We start from the raw sequence: 20,695 nt of genomic DNA, 5'->3' as shown, positions 1-20,695 counted from the left end.
CCTATTTTAACCATTATTTGCTATTTTAACATATAATTATTAAATCATGTTTATAATAAAGTAAGAGGAAGAAATTTTGGGGTAAATATTTATGTGATTTGGCAGTTATTCCAAATAAATTTCCAGTAGGTTACTTGCTAATTATCACCTAATTACCATGAAATTTGCAGACCTGTAAAATAAAGTGTTACCTAACTATTTTGTCACATTAATACATTCATATAAATTCTGTCTTATAATATTGATGTTAAATATCACAATTTGTACCTGTTGAAGGTAAACACTAACACACACTATGTGTGTGTGTGTGTGTTAGTGTTAGCATCTCCTCACAGAGCCACACTGTGACACGTGATTGGCTGGCCCGTGCTCCCTCTCCTCCAATCACAGAGCCGCTCAAGCTCCGCCCGGGACATCACTAGCATGGCGGAACAGCGAGCAGGAATTCCGGCTATGAGTCGATGACAGCCGCGTCGTCGACGGCGGTAACACCGACGATGACACTCCTCTAGCGTTACACACATCTGTTGCCTGGCGACCGGAGAGACACTTGGCACCAGCGTGTCCGTGGCGGATACACACACACACACACACACACACACACACAGCTGTGTGGGCCGTCGGCTGCTGTCACACTGTACACAGAGGGCTGGACAGGCGGCGGATGAAGACCTGATGCTCGGAGTTGGACCGGTGCCTTCTTCTCCATTCGGACTCCTCTCTGGGATTAACTAGACTACATCTTCCTGCTGCTGCTGGAGACTTTTCTAGAGCACACTATGGATGTGTTCGGGTTGCTGAACTTGGACGAGCTGTCCCACGGACTGGCAAACTTGTCTATGTTTCCGTGTTTTGACATGGCGCACTATATCGTGTCAATCATGGCTCTGAGGGAGCAGCCAGGTAAGCGGCTGACGCAAAGTTCAAGCGCATGATATTTACCTGCACGACATTAACATTTGTTCACATCAAGTTGTTGCGAGTTATTTAGCAGAAGTTTGACCTGGTGTAAGTGAGATACCAGGCCTACAGCTTCTGGTATCTCCAGCTCTCAGGCAGAATGCCACGCAGCCACTGGCTCATGTTGTGTTGCAACACTTCAACTTGGTTGGTAGCCCTAATTTACAATGGAAACATCTAATCTATTTGAATTAGTGCATATAATCTAGACTCTTCCTTTCTTTTGTTGTGTTCTTTTCTTATGATAAGGACATTACATAACATCTATTATACAGTCATACTATATAACCTCACTATTATTAATAGCTACATGACTCATAATAGCCTTATTATTTATTATCCATTATTTATTTGTTTATAAACAGTTGTTTCTATTATTTTGTCCACGTTGAATGACAACCCCCCTCAATTACAAAATAAAGCAGGACTGCATAAAGAAATGTAAAAAGGAAAGTTATAAAGAAAAGTTTGCAAAAAAATGCATAAATAAATCAATCAATACCTAAATAAATGTAATACTGAATGAATACATTTAAAATAAAAAAAAATGCAAAAATAAATTCATTTATTTTTTATACAAATTAAATTGATTTATGTTTGCATTTATTTTTTATTCATGTAAAATAAATGCAAACATTAAATAAATTTAATTTATATAAAATGAATTTTATTGTAATTCAATTATTTTATATAAATTATATAAATGTAATTTATATAAAATTAAATACATTTTATTTTATATAAATAAATAAAATGGAAAAATAAATAAAAGAGTAGATGATAGGGGAATAAATAAAAAGGTAAATAAAGAAAGAAACAAATTAAGACAGAAATATCAATTTATGTCACATTTTATCAATTCATTAATGCCTATATTTATTTTTATATATTTTTTTAATTTGATGCTATATTCATTCACTTATTGACTAATTTATTAATTAATTTACTTATTTATTTATTTTGGCAGGTTCTGTCCTCCATAGAGGGTAGGGCAGGCTAAATAATAAAAATACCTCTCTGTCTAATGCTACATCCTCCTATACGCCTCTTAAAAACAGTTTCAAATGCAGGTTATGTAAAACAAAAACAAAAAAAGATGTGGCAGACGATGGGACACACATGGTATTCTGCCACAGTGAGTTAATCAAACGAATCTAACTTTAAAGCGCAAACTGCCGCTGAGCCACAGTTGATTGGATCAGCTCAGACCAAAGGCAGGCACTGAGCCAACACATGTTATGTCACTGAGATAGAGTCTACAGGGACAGGTGGACTTTAACTGCGCAGGGAGTCCACTTTCCACACACACAAGCATGCAAGAACACACACACACAGTCCATTGTAGTCCCGCTGCTGTAAATCTTCAGTCTATTTTGGAACTTGCCTCGCAAAGCATCTGAGCTCCCCGTGACCTTTTAACCCTTCGTCCTCTGCTCCCATTTATCTATCTGTCTGACACTGAGAGAGAGAGATATGCAGTAGAGTAAAAATATGGACAAACAATATGCCAGAGATCAGCGAACACGACACAAAATCCTCATTACGGAGAGGATAGCAATAGAAAGATTTAAATTTCAGGATCATTTCAAAAGAAAACCGGAATTAAAGTTAAGATACAAAACACTCAGGGGGCCAGCTCAAGCTCCTCCCTTCGCCAAAAAGGAAAGGAATGCCATGAACGCCTCAACCCTCCCTCTCTTTTCTCTTTCCTGTGTTTAAACTTCCCCTTCTGCTCTACTACATCCAGCAGTGTCAATCAGTGGTTCTCTCTTCAAGGCCAAAAATAACCTGGGATGAGCCACTTTTTTCTTATCTAGTTATCTAGTTTCAAGAGAGAGGAAGAATGTCTTATATACAGGCTTAGAAAATGTGGTTAAGTGTGTACTGTAGGAGAGATGCTGCCCTACTGTATACTGTACTGAACTGTTTCTCAGCTACAAGACTTGTGTCCAGGGTCTGAAATGAACTTTTTTCACTTCCTGCCACTGTGGAAGACAAGTATTTTTTTCGTCTGCCACTCAGAAATTTTATCTGCCACTTTTGAAATCTCTGCGCTAAATGAGGGAATAACATTTTAGATCTGATGTCATTCAATGTTCGATATATTTATCATAAAAAACATTATAAATATGGTAAATTACAGTGTTCGAATTACATCGTAGCTTCTGGGAGAGCCCTATTTTTGGGGACAGGGAGGGTACTGTACACTACTGTACTTTGCAATTGTCATCTATAGTAGTTGTTTGCCTAAAAAACACACAATTCAAATGATTATGATTATATAAATATTTGCTTTAAGTTGTTAGGAAGTTAAACAGGTCATAATTCCCTCTCTAATATCTATTTTATATTGATGTGAAAACATCTCTTATAAACAAATTTATTCAAGTTTTTCGCCAAAATCGTAATTTTACGAGATTACATTTGAACACATCATGATAACGTTGTAATATACCCTCGCCCAATGGTCATTTTACTGAGCAGAGTTTATTTCTCTCCTCAAATGTTTTCAGAAACATCTTGTAGTGTACTTTACTGCAGCCATGTTGAGATCAGTTGAGGAAATACCAAGCACCGCCCACCAGCCGGAACAAACTTTCTTTCATTTTACAGCTAAACCGTGCACTACAAGATGTTTCTGAAAACATTTGAGGAGAGAAATAGGCATTATAGAAACAGAATATTGATTCATATTTGATCAGCGCTGCCTAGTTTGACCGTTTGATCGGAGTTCGCGAGTGATTGACAGATGCCTCTGTTGAATGAACCTCCAATAGGAACGCTCTCTCAATGAAATTACTTGTGATTGGCCAAAGTCTCCCGTCACGGGCTAGATTGTTTAAAGCCTGAAAACAGAGCCATGAGGAGGAGCAGATGTCTAGTTTTCTCTCAGAACATTTGAATTACAATTTTGCTGAAAGGTTATTATGGAGTATTTGCCCACTGACGCCAAAAACATTCAGCTTACTGTCGCTTTAAAATAAATGACTCCACAAGCAAAACTCAGATTACAACAGTTTACGTTTGTTTATGACTCTGAAGAGAGAGAGAGATTTCCTAAAAAGGGTTTGTTTTAATTCCTGGGAGAAGTGAGGAGAAGATAGATGAGCCCACTCTCTGCCTTCACATTGGAGACAAGACAAAGAGACAAAGAACAGAGAGGAAGAGACAGAAAGAGGAACTGAAAATACAACCAGCATGACAAGTTACAGATGTGGTATTTGCCTGTAATCCTCAAATTTGACTTGTAAATATGTCTCCTCCCAATGCGAAACAGGAAACAGGATCTTGGTCTGGTAAAGGTGTGTTTGTAGCTCAGAGCAGTCCAAACAATGTATTTTAGATTTCAGCTTAAAATGTAAGCAAAGCATTACCTTTTTTACCATCTGAACGCTATCTGAAAAGCAGCTGTACAGCACATGTGCTATATTGAAATTACGCTTTGTAAAATTATAGTGCAAAAGTTACCACCTCTTAAAGTGGCAGTAGGCAGTATATTTTTGGCATCATTGGGCAAAAATCCCATAATAACCTTTCAGCATATTGTAATTCAAGTGTTCTGAGAGAAAACTAGACTTCTGCTCCTCCTCATGGCTCTGTTTTCAGGCTTTAGAACATCTAGCCCGTGACGGGAGACTTTGGCCAATCACAGGTCATTTCAGAGAGAGAGCGTTCCTATTGGCTGTGCTCCAGTCATGTGACCGGAACTTGGCGTTCCTTCACTAGAATTCACAATGGCGGCGGCGTCACAAACTTTCTCATGTTATAGCTAAACTGTGCACTACAAGATGATTGTGAAAACATTTGAGGAGAGAAATAGACATTAATGTAACATAATATTGAATCATATTTAGGGATGCACCGATTACGATACCAGTATCGGGTATCGGGTCCGATACTGTGCTCATGTACTCGTACTCGCCAAACGGCTCTGATACAACGGCACCAATACTACTTTACGGCAGCGTGACGTTAACCTCTCGTCACCATCTTTCGTGTCCTATTGCACGTGCTCACGCTCCACCTCCCCGACAGTGCGGGCGAGACGGGCCGGTGGTGCGCCCGACCCCGCTGGGCTTGGACCCCACCTCAGCCAGTGCGCGCCGGCCCTCACTTTCATTGCGCCACGGGGTTTTGTTTGCACCCTCTGACTCGCGCGTGCGTAGACTCCTTCGTCCGTGTTTCAAGACGGGTCGGGATGGGTTGCCGACATCGCTGCAGACCTCTGGCGCCTTTTTACGTGGGCCGAGCCCTGCCCTGGGGGCACACGCGGTTGGAGCGCACTGAGGACAATCCGCCCCTGTGACACTTTGGCCACGACCCCGGGAAGCACCTTCGCCCCGAGCCTTTCCAGGCCGACCTAGAGCCGGTCGCGGCACACCGCCTCGTATGCGTGACTCCCCAGCCTGACGTGTGTCGCTCACACCCTCCAGCTTGCTGTTAACGAGGGTCTTTTGGCACAGAGAAGTACTCGTATCGGTACTTGGTATCGGCGAGTACCCAAATGTAAGTACTTGTACTTGTACTCGGTCTGAAAAAAGTGGTATCGGTGCATCCCTATTTATCAGCGCTGCCTAGTTTGACCGTTTGGTTGGAGTTCGCGAGTGATTGACAGCCGGCTCTCATAGACGGCAGATGGGCAGCAGACCTCAGATCAGCTCTTACTGCTTGTTTTCTTCCGGTGTGTGAAATCTTGCAGATGCCGTTAGGAGCACCGGAGGACACCGGAGGAAACAGAGGCACATGATATTTTTCAGGTTACCTGTTTCATGTACTACTGTCACGGTATAGCGGACGTTTTATAAAAATAACTTTTTTTAATCATATTTGCTCCAATCTCGCCTACTTCAGCTTTAAATGAAACAGCATTTCTGTTAAAGTTGGTGCTCGGCCAGTCAGGCTCTGCAGCAGTTTGTTTTGCTCTAGAACTAAAAGTGATGACATAGCGACCCTGTTTACTATGTAAGCAATAGAGACAGAGCTCAAATTAAGTCTCGCCCACACCGGAGGGGAAAGCAATTCATCGCTCTCTATTGACTTTATATTGTGAAGGTGCATCCTTGTCACTTCAGTCTGATAGCAAACAAGAGTAAAATTCCTAAAAGCTGCTATGAGGTGGGATGCACTACCAACAGGGTAAATAACCCAAAGCTAAGTTTATACGCTACCGAACCGAAATAAACTGGGATGACAAAATTGAGGCATCAGCAGCAAGAATGGGAGCTGATGAACTAGGGGATCCTGACATTCAGTATGCTGACGTGTGCAGCAAGCGTTTTGTCCAAATGTCAGTTAAAGGTCCCATATCATGCTCGTTTTCAAGTTCATACTTGTATTTTGTGTTTCTACTAGAACATGCTTACATGCTGTAATGTTCAAAAAACACAATATTTTCCTCATATTGTCTGCCTGAATATACCTGTATTTACCCTCTGTCTGAAACACTCCATTTTAGCGCATTTCAACAGAATTTTAACAGAATTGTGTTGCTAGGCAACAGTTTGGGTCCATGTTTACTTCCTGTCAGCTGATGTTATTTACATACACTGCAACAGGAAATAAACTGGAACACATTTAAAATGTTTACATTCAAAACTGTGTAATAGTCTAAATATTGTATATTTGTGACATCACAAATAGACAGAAATCCTAACAGCTTGTTTCAAACGCACAATTTATGAAAAAGGGGTGTGTGTATTCCTCCGTATATTGACTATATTATAGACTGTATTAGGGTTGGGCGGTATGGCAAAAATATCATATCCCGATATTTTTCAGGCAGGATCTGGCATTAGAGAGAAAGATGCTCGGTAGCGGTGGTTTGTGTGGCTGCTTCTTTAGCCTAGCCAGCAGCCCTGCCCGGCAGCCCCGTTTCTGCTTCCGCTCCATACGCCGCCTAGGTCGCTTCTCGGAGCCGATAACAATCCACGTAGACCCCGGTGATCCGGCGATGTCCGCGGGTATGTTGCGCGTCCTTTGAAAGTCGCTTGTAACAGCGGTACTGTGCTGTAATCCCATGTTGATTAAGTCTTGACGACTACACACATACTTTGCCTGACAAAACTCGACAAGCAAATCCAGCATTCACACAAATAAGCACCAAACTAGGAAGCGGAAGAGCCGCTGCACTGAAGCGTGACGCTAACTGGAAACTACCAGCAACTACAAAGTACACTATATCGCGGTTCTACGATCTCCCTGAAAAGGCAGATCGTAGAGACATTTTAATCGTTCAAGATCTAATATCGTCATATCGCACACCCCTAGAGTGTATATATAGATGGACGACGCGTCTCCCTTTCCTCCGACTGTACAGAAGTGAAGCCAAAATATCCCAGATACGGGACATTTGGATCCTAAATCTGCGCAGTAGTGATCGGGCGTAGGAGCTGTGGTTTTGAGGTCCCGCCCAAACACCCGCCCGAATCAATCGCGAGCCGAGCACAGACGCAGCTTGCTAGCGAGAGTATCACAGCTGCCAATCATGAGGTCTCACCCCTTTTTATAGCATCCAATAACTAATTAAAACCAAACTTATCAGAAAAGTGAACACTTACATACATAAAATAAGAACTGTCTAAAATGACAGAAACCATCTTTTTGGAAAATGTATGTGACGCGTACTTTTACTTTTTAGTTTGGTCCATGTCCCATCATGTTAACGCAGATTTATGACCTACAGTGTACTGCAGCCAGCCACCAGGGGGCGATCAAGATATTTTGGCTTCACTTTTGGGGAGTTATCTTGCTATACTGTCTATAAGCTAAAGCGACAGTGTGCAACTTGTGTTGTAGTGGAATGTGGATAATCAAAAAGCTATGCAGTATTATGTTTGCAAGTAACACATTAGCTAGCTAACAGCTAACTTCATCATCTTCATCATCATCATCCATCATCATTTTAGTTATCGACTGCACCCCTGGTAGAGTAGACATAGGGTTCTAAAATAATCATTTGACATGCTGAAAATCTAATGTTTTTAGCTGGCTACAGGCATTTTGTTAGCATTTCAGCCCATGGCTATATATATATTGCGGTGCCAACTGTCTTCCCCCCTGGTGGGCGTGGTTTTCAGAGTATGACACGTTGCACTCTGTCTCTATGAACTGAGTAACTGAGTGCTACAACTCCTGTAAGAGACTGAGCATTTATGTCTCATGGAGCCTGAGGCTCTCACAGGAGGAAATGACAGTCAGAGTGCCGGACGGTTGGCATATTTTATAACCACTCTTTCCTGTCTGACATTTATTTTTCAAACTTCCTCCTCTTCTAACTGTGGCAACTAGTTTTGAACCAGATGTGTTCAATACATCAGACTTCATGTACACACAAAAAAACTGTCTGGTTGTGTCACTGTTGCAAAAGTCAACTCAAATCACAAAAAGCAGTTCAAATGTGTTAACACGGAGACTTCACTGTGCTTTTGATGCCGCAGTGGTGCACAGTTCCCACTCTGAGCTGAAGCCACATATACTTTATATCACTCACTGCCAGTCATTCAAGTTACCTCTGGTGTATAGCAGAGTTTTCAAACTGTGAGGGGCGCCTACCCAGGGGGGGCGTGGGAGAGCTGAAGGGGGGGTGAGAAGGGAGAGAGGGGAGGTCACGACACCGGGTGATGTGAAGGGGACAGGTGACATGCATACCGGTTTTCTAAAAACAACAACAACAAGTATCTGTGACACACAGCTCATGGAGGCTTTTACTGGAGGTACTTTAAAACCCTTAACGCCTGATTGCCGCAATTTTGAATGAAAATGTGTACTCCTTCTCAGAGTCCTAACTCACGCAAATCTGCACACACAGACAGGATACATATATTATTTGTTTCAGTGGGACTTACACTTTCCAAGGATATCATTATCACTGAATATATGAATAAAATGATCAAATAAATCCATCAAAAAATCAGCTTAGAACTCAGAAAGAAAGGGCTCCTTATATCTCCAGAACTAGCCTGAGAATCATCACGTCTTTAACTTCTCTTCACTATCAAAGTAATCCAGTGATAGCTGTCTGTACATCCATGAGTACACTGCAAACAAGAATTGCTAATAGCCAATTCGGCTTACTTTTAATGGTGCTATTTGCCAAAATGTAAACAAAAATAAGAATGGGGAAGAAGTTGTATTCCACAGCTAACTAACTGACCTACTCCATGGCAACATTATACTTCCTGTTTACGTCACCCAAAACCGCCAAATTATGGGAATTGTAGTTCCAAAACTTATAGCATGGTTATCCCCCAAATCGAAGTATGACAAAGAATAATGAGTTTCAAAAGATTAGAGAAAAGTCCCAAAACATTTATACAGATTTTGCAGCAGAACTTTGTTTTTTCCTCTTTCGTCTTTGTTCCCCCACTGTGGGACTTATAAAGAAATATCTTATCTTAATCATCTCACGACCCGTCAGATTTATCTGTTGACCCTCACGAGGGGCCCTGACCCCTAGGTTGAGAGTCAATAGACAAAAATACCTGACTGAATATAAAGCAGTTAAAAGTAGCTCCATCTCAATTTTCAAAGGGGTCCCTTGACCTCTGACCTCAAGATATTTGAAAGAAAATAGGTTCTATGGGTACCCACAAGTCTCCCCTTTACAGACATGCCATCTTTATGATAATCACATGCAGTTTGGGGCAAACTGCATACTGTTTCTTGCATGCAGTACAAATGTGTTATTTTTGCCTAATTTTAAAATGGTGTATGTGAATATTTCTGCATACTGGGGTCTCTAAACAGTCTTGGAATTACATAAATTGGGTGTCACTGTAAAGCTGAGACTCTTGTGGATCCAATGAGCCCAACTGTATTCATGTGTGATGATGTTAGTCCCCATAGCAGCCATTTCCTTCAGAGGATGGATGGCTTTTCTAGCTAGATTGACAATAAGGGGGTTTCTGAGCAGTTTACACAACACAAGTGCTCGCCATCCAATCACCGAAAAATGCAATTCTTGCAGAAATCTTCAAATGTCAAACGTTTTTGATCCCAAATCACATCATGGCTTTTTCTATGGTGTTCCTCAAGGTCTTGGTATCTTAATATGGTATTTTGGAGGGATTATTGGTCATTTTTATCAATTCTCAAATGGTAAAAAGTTGTTAAATTTAGCACCAAATGGTATCAACCCAAAAATTGCTGCAACAACTTATGAGACATGATAGAGCATGGGGATGACCATCACATACTTATCATCATGTTCTAAGCATGATGCACTTTCACAATTTATTTTAATTCATTAATTGATTTATTTATATTAATAATAATTCTTATTAATGACTAGAACAACTTGACACATAGTGCTGAGCTGCATTTCATATTAATCTTCAGGTTCCCAGCTTTCACATGATGTACACCACTTCTACGTGACTTCTACAATACTGTCCCCCACCCCTACCCCTCTAAAACAAAAGAGGGCGGAATGGTAACGGGTTAGGTATATTTTGAGGATAATATGTCTGTACTTTACTAAAGAAGTATTTTTACATTATTGTATTGGTTCTTTTAATATTTTACAGTTATTATTATTAATACCTCCGCCAAGGTCGAAGGCCTAGGAAGGAGATTATGTTTCCAACGGCGTTGGTTTGTTTGTTTGTTGGTTGGTTAGTTTGTTTGTCTGTTAGCAGGGTTACTCCAAAAGTCTGTGATGGATTTGTATGACATTTTTTATCGTAATCCGGATTCAGGATTTTTTTGAAGGATTCCGATCAGCCTGAGCATTAAGACCTCACATGCGCAGTGTAACTGATGACGCGTTGATGACTCTTTCCTTCAGAGAGAGAGACAAAAAGAGAGTGGGGAGGGGGGGTGTAGATTCTGTGTTTTTTCACATTAAACTCGGTGAAATTACAGTTGAGTTTGACCAAAGCACACTTGGTGATTGTTGGAAAGAGTAACGACGACGGTTTAGGTGAGTTTAATTTGTTTCTGATGTCCAGTTTGAATGAAGTGTTTTACGATGCTCCGCTACGTACAGCTGATCTCAACATAAACACACGTGTATATATAAATATAAGGTCTGCGCTCTCCGAGTGCCATTCTAGTTCCATTCTGTTTTAGCATCACATCAGAACTGTTCAAAATGCTAATTGTGTTAAATGTCTCTCATTTACAAAACTTCAAAACTGTAGTTCACAACTTTGTACACACGGCGGTAAATTAAACTGCTTCTCCATCATTTCCATCTTCTGTGATTGAGGAGCAAAGTTAAGAAGTGAGCTGAGCAGACTGAATCCACTGGGTGTCTGCCGATAGAGCTATAAATCCTCCTGGTTTACCGATCTCTCTCCAGGAGTCTATAATCTGTCTGTAATCCTCAGATTACCAGTATGGTCCTGTGTGTGACTCAGGGAAGATGGTTCAGGGTTGACTAAGCGTTACCTGTCGGGGGTTAAGTGGAACACGTATAGTATATCCCAGTATACGTTGTTGGCATTCATTTTGGTAGACTAGGGGTGTCACGATATGCCGGTATTAATGATTAACATGATATTTAAAAAATGAAATATTGATATCATGTTAATAAAACACATTATGATAATATTGTGTAAATAAACCAGTTAAATCACACTTGTGCACAGTTATGGTTACACACACTCTCTCTCTCCACCTCCCTACACTCATATTTTGAGTTTAATTCATTTTCCTAAAAAGTGACAAAACATTTTTTTCTAAATTGTCTACGGATACCGCGATAGTACTGTTACCATGAATTCTTTTTGGCCACGTTCGTATAGGAAAAATCTGATATCGTAACAGCCCGAAGTCAGACAAGACAGTCTTAGATAGTATTGGACCCAGGGCTGTCCAAGTCCAACTTAAAGCAGCAGTAGGCGAGATTGGAGCAAATATGATTTAAAAAAAGTAATTTTTATAAAACGGTCGCTATATCCTGACAGTAGTTCATGAAACAGGTAACCTGAAAAAAATCATGTGTCTCTGTGTCCTCCGGTGTCCTCCAGGTCTTGGTGTCTTAATGTGGTATTTTGGAGGGATTTTTGTTTTTATTAATTCTCGAGTGGTAAAAAGTGGTTAATTTAGCACCAAATCTGTGTAACAAATGGTATCAACCCAAAAATTGCTGCAACAACTTATGAGACATAATAGAGCATGAGGATGCACGTCATATACTTCTATCATCATTTTCTAAACCCTTATACACTTTTACAATTTCTTTTAATTCATTCATTCATTCATTTCTATTTCTTATTAATGACTTGAAGAACTTGACACACCGTGCCGAGCAAAGTAATCTTCAGGTTCCCAGCTTTCAGATGATGTACACCACTTCTATGTGACTTCTACTGTTGACTTTTTATCCACCCCTGAACCCTGAGTACTCGAGTACTACAGCCCTGATTGAACCATCTCTGCAGGGGTAGATAGAATTATATAAAGGATATACAAAAATCTCAGTCCTTGGCTAAATAATAGTTACACCAGTCATTCTTTCCTTGCAAAGATTTACAGTAATAACATCAAATACCATAATATAATACACAGCAGCTCACATGCTATTTGAGTTGCTTCTAACTCGTGCTGTTGCTGCGTGTAAATGGCTTAAGAGGATAAAGGAATGCGGTGTTCGTTTTAAACAGGGTGGAACCACAGAGTTCCACCCTGCAGCCGATCATCATCTGCCGTGAGCTGATATGGTTTGTTTTCTGTAAATGTGGTAACTCATTCTGTGCACTTTGAACAACACTGTTATTGCAACTGTGCTTGACAAAGCTCTCTCTGTTTGTTCCCTCTGACTAGTTAATATTTATACAGTTTCAGACAGGGAAGAGGCCAAAGGATCAAACTCCACTTCTCCTTCTAATACCCTGATAAACCGGCTAAATTTGAATACTGTACACTTCACAAATGGCTATTTAGTCTAGCCCAGGGGTCAGCAACCTTTACTATTAAAAGAGCCATTGTAGGCAAAGAAAAAAAAAAAATAATCTGTCTGGAGCCGCAAAACATTTGAGCATTGTGATGAAGGAAACACAGCTTATAGTCTAAGGTTATAGTATATAAGTCTAATGCAGTGAGGGCCAAAGTGCAAATGTACTACGGAGTATTATGGCCACATTGAGGGGAAAAAACATCTGAGCTTTCCAGAATTAAGTCATAATATTATGAGAAAAAAGTCGTAATATTATGAGAATAAAGTCATAATTTAAGAAGAAAAAAAGTTGTAATATTACGAGAATAAAGTTATAACTTTACGAGAAAAAACTCGTAATATTATGAGAATAAAGTCATAACTTAACGAGAAAAAAAGAAAATAAGTAAAATTACTACTTTATAATATAATGACTTTATTCTCGTTATATTACAACTTTCTTTCCCGTAATATTATGACTTTATTCTCGTAATATTATGACTTTATTCTCGTAATATTATGACTTTATTCTCGAAATCTCAGATTTATTTATTTTTCCTCAATGTGGCCCTAATACTCCGTCGTACCGTCGTACCATAGACCTACAACAATGATAAATAAAATGAAAATGTAAACAAAAAACAGTTATTCATTTCCATTTCTAAAAATCCACAGGGAGCCTCTGGAGAGGAGCTAAAAAGCCACATGTGGCTCCGGAGCTGCAGGTAGCTGACCCCTGGTCTAGACTAAATCTTACTCTCATCCAAAAAGCTTGTCTCTTAGGAATACTATCATTATATAAATCCATCCAATACATTACAGTCTGTGTTTAATGCTTATTATGGTAAGCTCTCAACAACAACAGTGATTACAGTGTGCCCAGGCATTCACAGACCCTATGGGAATGCTAATAATACCTTATACATAGGAAATACACCACGTGTAGGGGACTCAAGGAAATCACCGTGATCCTGCTGATAACTTTTACTTCTGTTCTTGTGCAGGCGTCCTCGAGGTCTCCAGAGTCAGCCCCTTGGCCTGCTGGTTCAGCTCCATGCTCTTCTGTTTCGGCGGAGCCGTGCTGTCTGCCGTCATGCTGGCCGAGCCGGCCATCGCACCTTTGTCCAACAGCACCAGTGTCCTGCTCGCTTCGATCACCTGGTAAATATTTTGAGGCTTGAAAAGAGAGGAAGGGAAGGGAAGCAGGATTAGTGAGAGGCCCTCTGCAACTTTTAAAGAAAAGGTTCTCTTGTGCAGCTACTTAATTTGATGTAAAGGGAGCATGAAATGTGGAAGGCATTGAATGAAACAGAGAGGTTGTTGTAGTCCCCACCTCTTAATATGAAGCCTTTGGTTGCCCTCTACTGGTGGTACATATAATTACACTCCTCTTACCAAAATAGACAGCACCCTCTGCTGGTGAAGTCCGGTACTTGACAGAGACTGGCCTGTGTGATACTGTCAAAATGTTTAATGAACACATAGTTTACACGCAGCAGGTTGCTTAGATGTGTGTGTGTGGGTGGGTGTGCTCTCTTTATTTGAGCCATATGTGTCTCTACAGGTACCTAGTGTTTTACTGCCCCATGGACCTGGTGTACTGTTGTGCCGCCCTGCTGCCTCTGAGGCTGGTGCTGTCAGGGATGAAGGAAGTGACCAGGACGTGGAAGGTGCTCGGGGGGGTCACCCAGGCGCACGGCAAATACAAAGACAGTCTGCTGGTTATGATCGCCGTCGGGTGGGCTAAAGGTCAGTGTAGTTGATGGGTTGCATGCAGGAGGATTTTCAAATGGATTATATATATATGTGAATATGAATCTGTAATCAACCATGTGTGTGTCTTCTCTACCCCCACTAGGTGCTGGAGGGGGTCTGATAAGTAATTTTGAGCAGCTTGTTCGAGGTGTATGGAAACCAGAGACTAACGAGCTCCTCAAAATGTCTTAGTAAGTCTTATACAGGACTCTATCGATAATACATCAGGGATTTTTGTGCTTATAAAATGACATTTTCAATACACTGCAAGTGGGTTTTTTTTCGAAATTTTAAAGGAATAGTTTGACATTTTTGGGAAATGTGAATATTTACTTAATGACTACATGTGTTAATGCTGGTTAAGGGCAGGGCTGCAACTAATGATTATTTTCATTGCTGATCAATCTGTCGAGTATTTTTTTTGATTAGTTGTTTGGTCTATAAAATGTCAGAAAATGGTGAAAAATGTCGATCAAAGCTCAAGATGACGTCCTCAAAAGTCTTGTTTTGTACAGAACTCAAAGATATTCAGTTTACTGTCATAGAGGAGGAAAGAAACCAGAAAATGTTCACATTTTAGAAGCTGGAACCAGAGATTTTATATTATATTTCTTCTTGAAAAATTACTCAAATCATTTAATCGATTATCAAAATAGTTGGCAATTCATTTAATAGTTAATAACTAATCCATTATTCGTTGCAGCTCTAGTTGTGTGCTGGAATATTTCAGGAATATTTCAGGAATATCCGCTGTTTAACCTGACAAGAAATAGTCCAGCACACAACCCTTCATTTAAAACAAACAAGATATATAGATTTTTGAGCTTTAGAGTTGTTGGTAAGCAGATTTTGTCACCCTTGGACGGAGCCAGGATGGATATTCTCCCCTGCTGCCAGTCTTTATGCTAAGCTAAAAATAAGCTGACTGGCTCCTGGTTGTACCTTTATATTTACCTTACAGACACGACAGTGGTATCAATATTCTCATCTACCTCTCGGCAAGAAGGTGAATAAGTGCATTTCCCAAAATGTCAAACTATTCCGAACCAAACATGGCAACACTTAGCAAATCTGGGGATATGCTACAGCTGGCAGCTATCTATGTATGGGTAACAACTTCCACCAAAAAATCTGTCTGGAGCCACAAAACCTTTGAGCATTGTGATGAAGTAACACAGCTTATAGTCTGAGTATATAGTAATAAAGTCATAATATTCCCAGGAAAAAAGTAGCAATATTATGAGAATAAAGTCATAACTTTAGGAAAAAAAATTCATAACTTTACGAGAAAAAAGTTGTAATATTATGAGAATAAAGTCATAACTTTACGAGAAAAAAAGAAAATAACGAGTAAAATTACTACTTTATAATATTGCGACTTTATTCTCGAAATCTCAGATTCATTCTTTTTCCTCAATGTGGCCCTAATACTCCGTCGTACCATAGATCTACAACAATAATAAATAAAAATGAAAATGTAAACAAAAAACAGTTATTCATTTCCATTTTTTAAAATCCACAGGGAGCCACTGGAGAGGGGCTAAAGAGCCACATGTGGCTCCGGAGCCGCAGGTTGCTGACCCCTGCCTTAAAGGGATAGCTCAGTGGTGTTGTATGAGGTACTGATCCATAGTCAGTGTATTTACCTACAGTAGATGACGGTCTGCCACGCCCCCAGTTTGGAGAAGCGGACAGACGTTACCGTCACGGGAGCAAAACGATGTACTGCTCTGGACAGGGCCGGCAGCAAAATGTATTTTATCCACCTAAAAACATCGATATCAGTTTAAGTGTTCGCTATATTTAGAATATTTTTGCCGGTTTACCTTGCCATGAGATAGGCTTGCCATGGTGGTCGGTGTTACCAGTGTTACACGGTGGTCGGGCGCACACTGATTACATTACTTGTCCACAGCCCCCACCATCGTTTTGCTTTTTTTATATAGAAATAAAACCCATTTAGTTAATTTTGGCGTATCAGCGGCGTGTTATCAATACATAGTCGGACAGCGGACTCTACAATCTGAAAGTGAAAGTGTCTGCTCTGTACGGAGTCTCAGCTCAAAGTAGCAGGAGTCAGATTTCAAACACTTCTCACGAGACAAGAGAGAGAGTTGACAGACAAGATGATGGCGGAGGATTTGGTGTCAATGCGAAAAGCAAAAGCACCTATTTAGCAATACTTTGGATTTAAACCCAATGCTATAATGGAACCATAACGTTAAAGAGGTAATCGCCGTGCCGCGGACATAGTGGTCACAGCCGGTGAGCGTGGCGCAGCGGCCCCAGGTGGAAACCTGCGGCCTCGCAACAAAAAGCTGGACCGGACAGGCCAGACACGCAGCCGTCCGACGGTAAAGATGAAAGTTAGCGCGCTACATATATTGACCGTCATCTTTTCTTGTAAAATGTCCGGTGTAATCGGTGTTATGACCCTGGGTCATTTTGTATTGAAGTATCTAAAGTTGAAAATAAACTGGTCCTTGTGTGTTTTGAAACACTGTGTAGCTGGCCTTTCTCGAGAGTGGGAAGACTGGGAAAAGTGGGAGTCGCACGTCGTGTTATGTCTAGGTTATGTCTAAATTTCTTAACCGATAACCGACCCTCGTTAACCGATTATTAACCGTTAACCGACAAGATTTGTGCCTCTCATGCAGCGGTGTACCAGCTGCAGGAGCACAACAGATATTGGTTGACGGGAGTCTCCAGTTCACCGTCCGGGAGCGTTAACTTAGCAGCTACGATGCTGCGTGTAGTGTCGCGGACATGCAGCCACTTTCCCAGTAAAAGTCTCCACCGCACATTTAGTTTAGTTTAGCAGGTTGTCAGCTGTGTGTCTGCCCGGCGTAACGATACTTTGTCTGCCCGGCATAACTTTAGCGAGTGGCCAACAAACAGTGTGTGTGTGTGTTGGTGGTGAGTGTGAGGTTGTTGGTGGCGTTCTAGCTGTGAACGTAGGTGTAGCAGTGTGTGTACAGTTTATTTGTCGGTGAATAATTGCTATGAAACTACAACTCTTTCGCTCCGCTCAAGCGAGCCAAAGACCGGAGCCAACTTCCTGTATCCTGCAACTCCAGATCTGCCTCTTAAGGTGGGCTGTTAAGGTGGACCAGCTTTTCTCCTTAAAGAGACGAGCCGCTCCTCTGAGACGCTCAGCTTTTGAGTTAATTATTAACATTTCTTTTAACCGTTTTAACCGATAGCGTTAATTGGTTAAAATGCTTAATGTCGGTTAACGGTTAAACGGTTAATTATGGACATCCCTAATCTCTACCGTGAGACAGCTATACAGTTTACGTTTCCGACAGGGAACTGGCCATTAGCCGTTATCTATGCTCTCACTAAAGCCACCAGACCCCAGGTAAAATTACAGGTTTTTTCAATGGTGGGTTTGGCGAGAGCATAAATAGATACAACGGCTTCAGTTCCCCAGTAAAAAGGGCTGTCTGACGGCGAGGTAAAGCAGTGAAAATATTCTAAATATAGGCCGACCGTCAACTACTGTAGGTAATACACTGACTATGGATAAGTTCCTCACTTCAAAACACCCAAAGGATCCCTTTAAGGCAGCATTTACTCAAGAGGACAACATGTACATCCAGTGATGTGTGTCTCCAGTTTAGTTCATGTGTGCATAATAATTCCCTCCAAGTATGTGCATAAAGTTATCACCCTCACTGTGTATTTATTTGTATCATATATATTATATCATAACTGCTCTCTTATTGCATGTCTCTTGTTCAGCCCCACCAAGATCACCCTGATAGGGGCGGTGCTGTTTGCTCTGCAGCAGACCCACTACCTGCCTCTCCAGAAGCACCACCTGATGCTCATCTACACCATCTTCACCGTCATCAACAGGGTCAGTCTGGTGTATTTGTGTAGCTCGTACACTGTAACAGTGTGACCTTGAGAATAAACACCCAAGGTGGTAGCAAGTCAGACGGTCAAACTATTTCATATTTTGTTTATTATTTGATCTTAACTCGAGGTAGAAGAGATATTTTGGTGCCAGCTCCCTCCAAATCTGTGGCGTCTCGTCTTCTAAATGACCTTTCTGCCTCTGCCTTTTTTGAAGTTTGAGCCGCGGTGACTCACATTAGCTCGGTATTACCCGTAGGGCTGGGGCTTTTGCATCATTTTCATCAGCTTGCATCACCCTCTCTTCTCTTCTCTGGGAAACTTGTGCTCTTGACTGAGACACAGATAAATCTACCATGTCTTCTTTCAACTCGCATTCTTTCAGCTCCCTCCCGTCTCTGATCTGTCAAATTAACGCCGAGCCATTTCGTCAGATTTAAAGAGTTGTCTGCTATTTATTAGTTTTGTTCCTGATGATGCAGATGTTATACTCTCATCCCCTAAGGAGAAGTTAATACTAATATGTTACCTGTTCACTTAGATATGTAAAGTAGGCCGACATCACATTGGCTATCCATGAAAAAAAGTGACAAACTGCATACGACTAGAGTGTCGGCTGATACTTTCACATACAAATAGTCATGTGTTAATTTAAATATACTGATTATAGCTGCTTTAAATACACTTACACACTTTGGATTTGATTTGACGATCACCATTCTAATAAGACATTTTGTTTCTGTCTTGACACATTTATCTTCTTTTTTTTAGTCGAGGATGATGCTGACAGGCTCCTCCACCTCACCATTCGCTGCCGTCGAGTCGGCCATCTACAAGACCCTCTTCACCGGCCACTTCCCTTACGCCGCCCTCACCGGCGAGGTACAGGAAGCATGCATCGATCATGGCGCAACCAATGGGACGACGACCTCCGCCGACACAACAACCAAAGAGTCCGGTGAGCCCGTCAAGGGACGAAGCGGATCGCTCGAAGCCAAAGAGGAGTCAGAGAACGCAGAGACGACAGGCTGCAAGAAGACCAACTAATCAGCCTCTGCCTCATAGCGCCTTTTCACCTTGAAGCAGGGTGGTGGAGTCACTTCTGATTCAGATTTGTGTCATGTCAGGACTTAAACTTGGTATTATTTCTCTTTTATCAAGACATAGGTTTTTATTTTCTTATTAATTTCTTAGAATGCAATTTAAAGGTCCCATATTGTGAAAAGTGAGATTTTAATGTATTTTACATAATAAAGCAGGTTTAAGTGCTTTATAAATACTGTTAAACTATCAAAACGCTCAATATACGGAGACACACACACAGCCCGTATTCAGAAATTGTGCATTTGAAAAAAGCCGTTAGGATTTCTGTCCATTTGTGATGTCACAAATCTACAATATATAGACCATTACACGGAATTAAACGTAAACATTCTAAATGTGTCCCAGTTTATTTCCTGTTGCAGTGTATGTGAATAACATCAGCTGACAGGAAGTAAACATGGACCCAAACTGTTGCCTAGCAACGCAATTCCGTTGCAATTCCGTTGAAATGCACTAAAACGGAGCGTTTCAGGCCGAGCGTAAATACAGGTACTGTATGTTCAGGCAGACAGAAAATAAAGTAATTTTTTTCAACATTGCAGCATGTAAACCTGTTCTAGTAGAAACACAAAATACAAGTATGAACCTGAAAATGAGCACGATATGGGACCTTTAAATCTGACTGCTGAAATAGAGTTTTAATAAGAGCCGACTCCAACCAACCCTGCACCTTATTGTGGGATAATCACCTCGTCCTTAAAGTACTGTGATATACAGTACATGCTGTTGGATGTGAACATCATAGTATCCTCGGGCTGATTGCACACTCGTAGTACAATGAGTAGCTTAATTTTTAATATATATTTATAACATACTACAAAATGTTAATTATTTTATCTCTGGGTTTTTGGGAACAGTGCTGTGCACCTGCTGATATACGAATGTCATCTTTTTCTGCTCCATGTAAATGCTATATTTCATACTCTGAAAACATTTTTTAAAAGAGATTATATTCTATGACACTCAGATATTTTATTCTATTTATACTAAAATAATTGCACTCTTGAATGTATAACATTTTAAAATGGACGACAATTTTTATTGTATTGCATTTCTTTGGCGAATGCTTTGAATTACACTTAGAAAGCATGAGAATAAACCGGTTCAAATGCACTGTAATATGTGTTTCTGTGATTT

At 40.6% G+C, this 20,695-nt stretch overlaps 1 protein-coding gene across 1 annotated transcript; it reads left to right on the top strand.

Annotated features, from left to right (window-relative positions):
* The first annotated feature begins 402 nt into the window (after positions 1-402).
* tmem38b (transmembrane protein 38B) lies at positions 403-19,745 on the top strand. Its single transcript, XM_037752088.1, has 6 exons — positions 403-903; positions 13,843-13,999; positions 14,403-14,587; positions 14,697-14,784; positions 18,338-18,455; positions 19,226-19,745. Exons 1-6 carry the CDS (start codon positions 780-782, stop codon positions 19,499-19,501), a joined length of 948 nt encoding a protein of 315 aa, XP_037608016.1. The 5' UTR covers positions 403-779; the 3' UTR covers positions 19,502-19,745.
* Positions 19,746-20,695: the final 950 nt, after the last annotated feature.

This window comes from Sebastes umbrosus, chromosome 19 (genome assembly GCF_015220745.1).
Source record: "Sebastes umbrosus isolate fSebUmb1 chromosome 19, fSebUmb1.pri, whole genome shotgun sequence".
NCBI lineage: Eukaryota > Metazoa > Chordata > Actinopteri > Perciformes > Sebastidae > Sebastes > Sebastes umbrosus.
Note: the sequence above shows the minus strand (reverse complement) of the source record. Positions and strands in the feature narration are given on the sequence as shown.

What these genes read in the sequence shown, in the direction of transcription:
- tmem38b (XM_037752088.1), top strand. Translation starts at nt 780, where the DNA reads ATGGATGTGTTCGGGTTGCTGAACTTGGACGAGCTGTCCCACGGACTG. An exon ending in GGCTCTGAGGGAGCAGCCAG is followed by an intron (nt 904 to 13,842) that starts GTAAGCGGCTGA and finishes GTTCTTGTGCAG; the next exon opens with GCGTCCTCGAGGTCTCCAGA. An exon ending in TCTTCACCGTCATCAACAGG is followed by an intron (nt 18,456 to 19,225) that starts GTCAGTCTGGTG and finishes TCTTTTTTTTAG; the next exon opens with TCGAGGATGATGCTGACAGG.